The sequence below is a fragment of the Trematomus bernacchii genome, unplaced genomic scaffold (assembly GCF_902827165.1).
Source record: "Trematomus bernacchii unplaced genomic scaffold, fTreBer1.1, whole genome shotgun sequence".
Taxonomy (NCBI): domain Eukaryota; kingdom Metazoa; phylum Chordata; class Actinopteri; order Perciformes; family Nototheniidae; genus Trematomus; species Trematomus bernacchii.
This window is the reverse complement of record NW_022987705.1, coordinates 12,720,418-12,731,584: the sequence shown is the minus strand read 5'-3', so window position 1 is coordinate 12,731,584 and position 11,167 is coordinate 12,720,418. Positions and strand designations below refer to the sequence as shown.

At 37.6% G+C, this 11,167-nt stretch overlaps 1 protein-coding gene across 3 annotated transcripts; it reads left to right on the top strand.

The window, feature by feature from the left end:
• Window positions 1-1,137: 1,137 nt before the first annotated feature.
• Window positions 1,138-10,514, top strand: LOC117490803 (solute carrier family 22 member 4-like). Of its 3 annotated transcripts, XM_034140624.1 has the most exons (12): window positions 1,138-1,406; window positions 2,027-2,209; window positions 6,021-6,124; window positions 6,509-6,663; window positions 6,775-6,946; window positions 7,202-7,328; window positions 8,260-8,360; window positions 8,654-8,868; window positions 9,291-9,326; window positions 9,393-9,473; window positions 9,621-9,756; window positions 10,150-10,514. In XM_034140624.1, exons 1-12 carry the CDS (start codon window positions 1,200-1,202, stop codon window positions 10,214-10,216), a joined length of 1,584 nt encoding a protein of 527 aa, XP_033996515.1. In that variant the 5' UTR covers window positions 1,138-1,199; the 3' UTR covers window positions 10,217-10,514. The 3 variants fall into 3 exon arrangements, with proteins under 3 accessions (XP_033996515.1, XP_033996516.1, XP_033996513.1); XM_034140625.1 differs by lacking the exon at window positions 9,291-9,326 and having other exon boundaries at window positions 9,378-9,473; XM_034140622.1 differs by having other exon boundaries at window positions 9,291-9,473.
• Window positions 10,515-11,167: the final 653 nt, after the last annotated feature.

The window sequence follows — 11,167 nt, the reverse complement described above, 5'->3', positions numbered from 1 at the left end:
AGAAACATGTGCAGGCGAAATATGTGTTTTGTTTTGATGACCTATCAGGTACGCAAAGGCGCGTTGTGACACAAGTGACGTTACGCATTTCAGATTGTTGCCGCGCATGCGTACCTGCGTACCAGTTATGTGCACCCCTGATTATAATGCATTGACCAGAACTGTTAGATGACTTGACCGGATACAAATTCAATTTGACTTTAAAGATATCTCCTAATTTTCTCCGCTTTCTTTCACCAGTTCTGTGGAAACTAGTCGTCTTAGGTTTATCTGCATTTTTGATCTGATGGTTTGTGGTGAAGCGCAGACAGGAAACAAAACAACTAGAGTGAAAAATATATATTTGTTGATTGTTCATAATAAAAACAAAAACGTATTTGAAAAGTTACAAAGCATATATTTTATATATATATATATATATGTATGATTACGTTTTTTTTATAGAGTCTCTATACAAAAATAAAAACTGTCTCAGACTGTAGTATTATTGGTATAAACAAGTTTAGAATTACTTAAAAATGAATTATTACAGTCCTGAGCATTGTGTAATTTGAAATATTTTCAGTGAAGATCTTTTTAAAAATAACTGTATTTATCCATCGCTTTTTGACTTTGACAACTATTGCTTCTAAACAGTTGTTTACTTTATTGACAAAACTCTGGTAATGCGATATGTATCATAATACAGGGCTTTTTATTCATTATCTTGTGATATATTGCAAAACACTGGACATATTATTGCTTAAATGTAACTAATTTTACAAAAATGATCGTAGTCACTTGAAATGTTGGTAGAAAAAGTGTTTTCTGTATGCATCTGTACAGTGTGACCTGCATTTGTGGTTATCACTGTCTTTCTTAAGGGGGAAGAACGAACAAAATAATCAGTGCGTTCCTAGAAAGAGGAGCATATCACTGTGAACCTGCTTTGTATAAATACAGTTTTAAAAAAGAGTGAGTCATGCAAAAAATGGTTGACAGGAACCTGAGGCTGTGTACTGTAGTTGAGGATCAAGTTATTGTGTTGCATGCTTGCTGTCTGTCATGCCGAGACAAGGTGGTGGCTGAATAGGAATGTCCCATCCGAGTTTAGGTTTTTTTCTAACTCTCTTTCATGCCACAGGTTGGCTCTATCACTACCTATATTACATTTCCAGGAAGACAGATGATGTCACCGTCATCCTAGATATCTTTACACTATGAAGGACTTTGCTGACTCCATCTCTTTTCTTGGTCAGTGGGGACGTTTCCAGCAGGTTGTCTTCTTCCTGCTTTGTGTGAGCCTCGTGCCGAATGGATTTGGTACTTTCATTCTCGTTTTCCTGACGGATGTGCCAGGACATCACTGTGTTGTTCCTGGTTTCAACCTTACCGAAGACTGGAATACAACCATCATACCAATAAAGGTGAATCTGCTAAAGCTTTTCTGGAAACATGATTTAATTTTTTGTAGACAAACTTTTGGATTATAGCTTTATGAAATGTAAAGTATCAGAAACCTATATATATAATACAGTTTTTCTGTCATTGAATGCATCTTCTTAGAGAAAATGTACCACTGTGTCCTACATAACCTATTTGTATTTTCAATGATAGCCTATTTGCACATCATTTGCAACCAGCAAAAGGTTAACCTTAATAGTTTAAGCATGCACGGGATGGTGCATCTACTGGGATGGTTTCTTGTAAAAAGACAAGGGATATAAATATCTATGTATTTATCTATTTTTTTTTTTTAAACTAAATGTGGCTACAATCTATGCTTATGTGATAGTACACTGTAGACAATCACGAGTATTGTTAGTGCACAGCTATATTGCCCAAAGTTTGTTTCCCACATGTCCTTACACGCAGGGCTGCCCCTGGCCACGCAAAGTGATGTGATGAGGCCCTCTGTGTCGCTGGGGGGGGATTCACTGTGTAATGTGTTACACGCTATAACACATTACACAGTAAAAGCATACTTTCACTGAAAAATAAACCTTTCTGATAACACTAACACATTTTGTATCACTGTGACTGTTAGGTGGTGAATGGGAAACAGGAGCAGAGCAGGTGCAGCAGGTACAGGCTGGATGTGGTCAGAAACCTCTCTGCTCAGGGCTTCATTCCTGGCAGGGACGTCAACCTCACCGAACTGGAGCAGGAGGGCTGTGTGGACGGGTGGAGCTACAGCAAAGACATCTTCCAGTCTACTCTGGTCTCTGAGGTGTGTGTGCGTGCCAAACCTTTTACCCGATCTTCGCAGTCTGTTTGTTTTATGTCTTGCATTTTTGATCCCCTAGTTCAGTGGTTCCCAAACGGTGTGCCGCGGCACACTGGTGTGCCGTGAGGCAAGTCCGGGTGTGCCGTGGGATTTTGTGACAACCATACGTTATTATTGCAATATACAACTACAAAAAAATAATTATTTTTTAATGTACTATATCAGTACTTTGTATGGACTCATTTCATAATACAGAGGCAAACTCTATACCTAAAAACAATTCTTTAAAAAAAAAATCCTCACAGAACCCCATATTTCGCTGTTAACGCAGTTGCAGGTGGGAATTATAAGACCGTGGAGGAGGGAAAATGGAGCGCTTTCTTGTGCGGAGCAAACCACCAACCACCAGTGCAAAGACTGCCGACAACCCACCACCGAAAGAAAAGAGGAAAAAAAACTGTCAGCAGACAGTATCATGAAAGTTACCTGTCTTATGGCACTGCAGGCGAGCGGCAGATTTTCCCTACAAATAGAAGAATCTACTGACATAAGTGGGGCTGCCCAACTTCTGGCAAACGTCAGATATGTTGATGCTGACTCTATCAAAGAGACGTTTTTCTTTTGCAAAGAAATGGAAAGCCATACTACGGGAGAAGAAATAACTAATAACTATTTAACACTAGAACCGCCAACGGGTACATTTTACCCGCAGCTGTTTTTTGATTGTATGTAACTTTTTTTCAATAAAATATTAAAGTCTCCCAGTCCGTGACTTTTCCTGAAAGTGTGTTATGTAGCACCCTCTGTTGTTAAAAATTGTCAATATGCAGTCAGATTGAAAAAATCGCCCACAAATTTGCCATTTATACCTATATATACCTATATATTTATACCAGCGGGTAATATTTACCTCATAGAAAATGCAGCGTAAACATGACGTGTTGCTATAGCAACGCCTTTTGTCTACTGCGGTTCCTTATAGATAGAGAGATAGATTGAGAGAGAGAGAGATAGATAGATAGATAAATATATATATATATATATATATATATATATATATATTGATAGATAGATAGAGAGAGAGAGAGATAGACAGATATATAGTTATAGATAGTGTAACATCTTGGCGAATACAAGATCTTGGATGACTGAGCTCACGTTGAGGACGTAATGCATGTGTGCCATGATGTGTGCAGGTTACGTGCCAGCTGAATAAAGATGGACACTCGGAATGAGAGAAGTAGTCCGCGTCGTCTGTTTATGTAGACAATTATATGTCCATAGAACAGAACATTACAGATAGATCGATAGATAGTTATAGATAGATAGAGAGAGATAGAGAGAGATTTGTACCTAAACAAAACACAAGTCTAACACTAAGTGTTTAAATCAGCACTGGTAGCGATATTTTATACTTCATGCTATCTGCACAAACTATATCACATGAAAAGCTGAGAGTCCACAGATTCTATTGGTATAAGTTTCATCCCTGTGCGATCAAAACTCACTGTTCTGCATGATACATAAAAGAACATTGTACCTTGAAAATCAAAAGCGGGTAAATGTTACCCGTTGGCGGTTTTAGGTATACAGCGACCTCTGGCGGTTCTAGTGTTAAAAGAGAACAGTGACCTGGAATATGTGCGTCAGTCTTTGCACAGATGGTGCTGCAAGCATGACAGGGAGAGTGAAAGGATTTATTGCTAAGGTGAGAGCACAAAACCCACATATCGTGACAAACAGAGATGGGGTCGTTACTAAAAAAAAGTAATATATTACATATTACTTTAAAAAAAAGTAATATATTACACTACTTCGTTACTCTCTACATAAAGTAACTCGTTACTTTACTCGCAGGGCCGGCCCGCCCTTCCCTACAGGCAGATCACGCAGACTGCTAAAGTTTCAAATGTTCTCTTTAGTTCAGTTTCCATTGTCGCATAAGACTGATCCAGATAGCTCTGACTATGGCTGTCCTCTGTCTCCTGCTATCTGTATTTTGCGCAGTATATCTCTGAACGATGCGATGGTGATTCCACTGTGCAAATGGGCAACATTACCTCTACTATGAAGGATGCTACAAGCCTGTCCATCTCTGCTTTGGTTACCGGTCCTCCAAATTCTAATTTGTGCCGCTTCGGAGTCGGCGGCGGCGCACTCACAACATCCTCACTCTGGGTTCGGGGGTCCTGAGCTATTAGCTTCACCTTAGCATGTGTTCTTTGCAGGTGTTTGTTGAGGTTTGACGTGGTGTTTGCAGCAGTGTATAACAGCTTCTGGCCTGGACACAGTTTGCACCTCACCGTCACATTCCTGTCTATTCTTCGGACGAACTCAAAATAATGGGCATACCTCCACCCCTCGAAAGTTATCGCTGACTCTGCCATGTTTATGCAGCACTGCACGTGGAGATGTGGACGCGCAAGTCGCGCAGATTACGTACATATAAACCTGCGGCGGAAACCCCTCTTGTCTGTCAGTGTGATTATGACTGATTTTATAAAAGTAACGAAGTAACGCGTGTCGGGGCAATGTTAGTAACTGTTGTGTGATTACTGAATTATAAAAGTAACGCGTTACACTACTCCGTTACCGACAAAAGTAATATTATTACAGTAACGCGTTACACCCAACTCTGGTGACAAACCACTGCATTTTGCATAGAGAGGCATTAGTTGCCAAAACCATGCCCCCGGAGTTGACTGAGGTGCTGAATCAGGTGCAGATGGTGAATTACATCAAATCAAGGCCCCTGAAATCTCGCCTCTTCTCCCAGCTGTGCGCCGAGATGGGAGCCGACCACCAAAGCCTGATCCTCCACAATTTTTTATTTTGTGACCTGTCTGGTTTAAATGAGTGTGTTGCTGCTTTGATGAAGCCTAATTTGATAAAGTTTCAAATTAATATAGTTGTCATTTTATTTGGCATTAGTAAATAATTATGCACATTTACAGATATTTTACATGATATGAGTGATAACACGTGTTATAAGGGCTATTTTGCACAATAGGTGTGCCTTAAGATTTTTACTTGTCCTTTGGTGTGCCTTGGGCACAAAAAGTTTGGGAACCACTGCCCTAGTTGATACTATACGTGCTTCAGTGCAAGCTTTCTTAATTTTCTCTTAATGTGTACCAAATCAGCTTAGTACTTTTTAAATGTTATATTTATATCATTTGGATTTGTCTAAAACCTCTGTGCCTTAGCACACCTGGCACAGCGTAGTGAACACAGCTGCTGTCAGTCAGTAGACATGTTAATGCTTGCTTATTATTGTACCTATACAAATAATCCCTCCACAGAACAATGTAAGCATAGAATGTTAACAAGCTTAATGTTTAACAGTTTTCTTCTATTTTTGACTTTAATACAATATTGTTTACCTAACTTGGGCTAGGTACTGAGTATTAAATGTATTATGAATTTACATAAACATCTAAAATTCAATGTGCTAGATAGGGATCTACTCTCTTCACGTGACGTGCCCTTTGTTAAACTGCTGTGCAAATTGTCTTGTTTTTCCGCCTGCTAGTCAAGACTGGCAAGTTCAGCCTGTTTGTCTCCAGATTAGAATATTCTCTCTCTTTCAGATAGATGGTTTCATTGTTGTGATTATAAAGTGAATATCTTCGTTAAATGTAAAAAAATGTCTAAACGACATATCTGTCAAGTTTTGTGACTGTATCTCTGCAAGATCACTGCATCATTGTCACATAATTACTAAAAGTACTAAAAAAGTCCCCTGTGTCACTTGCCGCTACAGTAGTTATTTACAGGGGCACATTTTAAACATGGTATTGTTTGGATATTCCAGTTCGACCTGGTGTGCAGTGATGAGTGGAAGCAGCCGTTCACCGCCACAGTTTACTTCATTGGAGTTCTTTTTGGATCCTTTTTCTCAGGACAGCTGTCAGACCGGTACTATAAAACACCAGAACCATGTGATGTATACATTACTAGCATTGCTGTGGCCTACTCCAACTGACGCATAAGACACTTGGAGCATGATTTTATACACAGCTACTATTATGTTGGATTTTGTGTTATTGTGCCTTACAGATTATAAAAAGCTTTTCCAGCATCAGATTACATGGTGCTCAATAATGCTGTGATATAGTATATAACGTAACCTTAAGTGGTGTTGTGTTTTTTTTCTTTTATGTCACAAAAACTGTAAACACACATGTTTGTGTGGAGCACATCTCCACTCAAATCTTCGACAGAAAAACTATTATGTTCATATATGTGTACATCCTAAATTATGCATTTGTTTTTCTTATTATGTTTACTTGTGTCTCATAGGTTTGGAAGAAAACCTGTGCTCTTTGCAACCATGGCAGTTCAGACGTTATTTTCCTTCATTCAGGTCTTCTCTACTTCGTGGACTATGTTTACTATCCTCCTCTTCTTCAATGGTTTGGGACAGATGTCCAACTTTGTGGCGGCTTTAGTGCTGGGTACATGTCACAGTCTATAATAGTGCCTCTGTCGTTTAACACTGTTGACAGATTAAATAAAACACAATGCAGGAATGTGTTAAAACTTCTCTCTCTTATCTCTGCACACAGGCGCTGAGATCTTTACTGGCAATGTGCGAGTCCTTTACTCATCGTTGGGCTCGTGTTTAGGCTTTGCCATTGGTTACATGATTCTACCTCTTGCTGCTTACTTTTTGAGGGATTGGAAATCGCTCTTGTTGGCTTCGTCTTTACCCGGCCTGCTTTACCTCCCTCTCTGGACGTATGTTACATTACATGAAAGTATAAATGCAAATCAATGGCTGTGCCTGTTTTACATGCATTCCCTATAGAGATATTCCCATAGTCACACTAAAGTATAAGATGAATACATGTCTGTGTAATTCTCCTGTCGCTCTCCCTCTTTCCTGTCTATATTCAGCTGTACTATCAATACAAAATGTTTTATACTTTGTCTTTAAAGTCTGTCTTATCCAGCCCGAGTCTTGCTTTCTGTCTATCTGAAACACTGACGCAGGTTCATCCCAGAGTCTCCTCGCTGGCTGCTCTCTCAGGGAAAAGTGGAGGAGGCTGAGGCCATAGTGAGAAAGGCTGCTAAGTGGAACAAAGTTAAGGTTCCGAATATCATCTTTCAAGATTACAGTGTAAGTTTATCTGCTCTTCCTGTTGTTGGTACTCCGAAATACTTTTCTTATGTGTATCATTGTCAGGAATGTTGTAGGCCAGGGTATTAACACAACTAAAGTGATTTAGTAATTTCACAAGCAACATATAAGTGTTATATGTCTGTAAAAATGAATGGTCAAAAACATCTCGATTAGCCTTGAAATGAGTCCTAATTTTAAATAATACAAATACAGTACACAACCACACACGTTAAAAAGAGAAGGGGTTCTAGCCAAAAACCCAGAGCAGGGAGAGACGCTAGCAGGACCATTCACAAAATGTACCTCAGAGCAAGGGGTTTAAATCATATAACCCACTGGTAGCGCTAGTACATAATCTCATTTTAAACAAACATTTCCATGTTGTCTTATGTGTTAATATATTAGTAGTAGACCAAATATGTAGATAGATATGTCCCTATATGTACAGATGTCCATTTTCACTTTTCACTTGTCACTTTAACTCTTTTCGTACTTCATAACTTAGATGACCAAATATGTATATATGCTGACAGTTATTTTACTCTTATTTTTACTCATCTCCTATTTCATAGTCTTTTATTATTATTATCATTATTATTTAAAAAAAAGAAATGTTCTCTTGACTTTATTTTTGATTTTATTAATCTGTGTGAATCTTTGCTGTCCTGTTCTTTCACGCTTACCCTGTTGCTGCTTTGTACAACTGAATTTCCCCACGGGGATTAATAAAGGTCCATCTTATCTTATCTGTCTCATCACAGCGCCATATGATCTATCCATTTGTCATTTTCTGATTCGTCAGCATCAGGATGGACACATTTGTATTTAAATTAGAAAAATGCATGTTTATTGTTGTTTTCATATAGATATTAGGCCACTGAGGAAAGAAACCACAACACAGGGTTTCATTTTGTTTTCAATCCTGCAGGGTGATGAGAAAAACGCACAGCCTAAAGAAAAAGCCAATGTCCTCGACCTGCTGAGGAAAAGCAGCATGAGAACCACAACACTTATCTTCTGCTTTGTGTTGTAAGTATGCAGCTTTTTATTTCATTTACTTACAATGAGATTTTTTTGCATTATTAACAGTTACTATGATGTCTGAGTGGGCTCATCCCACTCAAACTCATGTACATGTAAATGCACATTCACATAAAAAAAAACATTATAATTATCACTTATTAAACAACACAGGAAAAATCAGTTTTCTCTAATCACTCAAATATACATTCATTCTATTTTCTTAACAGTTCTTTTTTTGATAAGAGTGAGGGCCTTTTATTCAATCATCTCCGATCCGTTGGTGTCTTTGTCTTGCCCAGCTTCTGTTCAACAACAGGATACTTTGGCCTGTCCCTGAACACAGCTCAGCTTCATGCTAACCCCTACATCAGCTGCTTCATCTCAGCAGCTGTAGAGGTACCAGCCTACATTTCTAGCTGGCTGATTCTGCACTACCTTCCCCGCCGACCGTCTGTCATCTCCTCTTTGCTTCTTGGAGCGATGCCGCTTTACCTCATACTACTGGTGCCTCAAAGTAAGCCCAAAACAAATATGGGGGGACTCTCAGAACAAAGGTTTAATATAGAGAACGCTTTATATCTTTAAGAAAATTCACAATTTTTATTTATTCAAGCTATTCACCAAACATACTTTATATTTACCTCTGTTGGGTTAAATAACTGCTACAATTAAATAGGAACTACTCACAAACTCAATTACTGGATTTTGTATTTAATGGTGAGCAAGGGAAAGAACTCTTGCATTGATTTGTGCATTTAATCATCATGAGTCAGGAATTAGTTATGCTTTACTTTAAATTATGAGGTTTGTAACCTTTGTTATTGTATTGTAGGAGAAAATGGCTTCATGGTACAAACATGGGTAAAATCAAGTGCTACAGTTGTGTATCTTATTAACGAAAAACAACAGTTGACAAACAATTTCTTTATTCTGTAGGTCTACCCAATCTCTGTATTGCACTGGAGATGTTCGGTAAATATGCTTTCACCACTACTTTCTCCCTGATGTTTACATACTTGACAGAGCTTTACCCGACAGTGCTAAGGAACACAGCAACAGGGACGTGCACGACTGTCTCCAGAGTGGGATCAAGCATAGCACCTTTTGTAATAAAGCTGAGTGAGTACATTTGCATTTGCTGCATTAATGCATGTCCAGTTTGTTATATCTTCAGCAAGTTTGAGAGCCTTACACACACTCTGACATAACTTCATCTAAAGCCCCCAGACCTTTCTCCAATCTAAACCTTACCTTTTCAATTTTTAGATACATACATATTATATCTTCCTTATATTATACTGTCGACTCTGGCTGTTGTGGCTGCCATCGCTGCTTATTTCCTGCCGGAGAGTTTTGGAAAACCTCTACCTGAAACTATGACACAGATACATAACAGAGAAAGGTGGGTACCTTAGGAAATAGTTATGAAGCTTTTTTTAATGGCAACCTCATTTTTAGATATAAAGTAATAAATGATGGTTAACATATTTGATAACTATGGGGTACTTATTAAACAGAATTCACATTTTAAAACATTATTCATTTGACTTTCTGTTACACTCTTAAATATGTTCCTTTTTACTTGGCATACTATACTGACAAAAAGATTAACAGAACATTTATAAAAGCGTTTTAATGCAAAATAATTCTTGATTCCAGTAGGATTGAGATTATCTTAATACATTAACTGTAGTTTGAGCGCTATTATCACACAGCATGAATGTCCTGACTTGAAATCACAGTCCTTACCGTGCAGCCAGTAATGTTTTTCTTCCTTTTTATCGCTTTATAACAGGTTTAAGTGTCCATGCACTAGAAAAGAAACAACAATACGATTGGAACATCTTGAAAGTCCACTTTGACAATCTAGCACATCATTAATGAAAGTTATATGTGAATATCGCTTTTGAATTGTGTTAGTACTGTTAATATTTCTCATTGTTTAACACATTTTTAGCCATTTGAAAACATCACTCTTTCATTTTCCCAAACATCTATTTTGTAACTGAAATGGTTGATTGAAAACTTGGAGTTTAAATCTACTTGTGGAAATGTATGTTACCTTAAAAGGGAAGATCCTTACAATAATATTTAATAACACAAGTTTTGTCAAATGTCAAATATCTTTTTTTTCATTACATACATTCATTTCATGATAGAATGCAACAGGTCTGTTACCTTTTTTAATGCAAAAAAAAATTGCATCCATAAACTATACTGTTTTCAACCTTTGTAATATATAACCTGACAAAGATAATAAAAAAACAGATTCAAGATTCAAGGCTTTTTTTTGTCATTTGTATATAGTGTAGATATGTCAATGAAAATCTTAGGTCACAGGCTCCTCCAACAGTGCAACACAATAAAACAGATAAAATAGTGCAAGTAAATACAAATACAATAGAATATAAATACTGCAAGGAGAGTCTATATACAAGTAATTCACTGAAAAAAAGGACTTTTTGGCTTTGTAAATATTACTTTGATTATATGTTTAAATTCTACAATACATTAGTATTTCAGTAATTTTACTCCAAATGTCTCCTTTTATTTAATGTGTTACTTGTGTTTCTATGTAATTTTGAATCTTCATTTTGATAAGTGAATTTTAACAATAGCACCAAGTAAATATTACCTAAATTATTGTATTGACTGTACAACCTGTTAAAGCTATTAAAATGTACATGGGAAATGCAAGTTAACTGTGGGTGACGTCATAGGAGAGTATTTCCCGCACGTTGCCCCCGCAGACATGCACGGCCAGTCTACTCAGAAGGTTGACATTTGAGTGGAACTTGAAGACTGCTTGGTCG

Bases quoted from the DNA above. Each gene is read 5' to 3' on its own strand.
- LOC117490803 (XM_034140622.1), top strand. From the start codon at position 1,200: ATGAAGGACTTTGCTGACTCCATCTCTTTTCTTGGTCAGTGGGGACGT. The intron at 8,869-9,290 runs GTAAGCCCAAAA...TTTATTCTGTAG, and splicing joins CATACTACTGGTGCCTCAAA to GTCTACCCAATCTCTGTATT. The intron at 9,757-10,149 runs GTGGGTACCTTA...GCTTTATAACAG, and splicing joins CAGATACATAACAGAGAAAG to GTTTAAGTGTCCATGCACTA.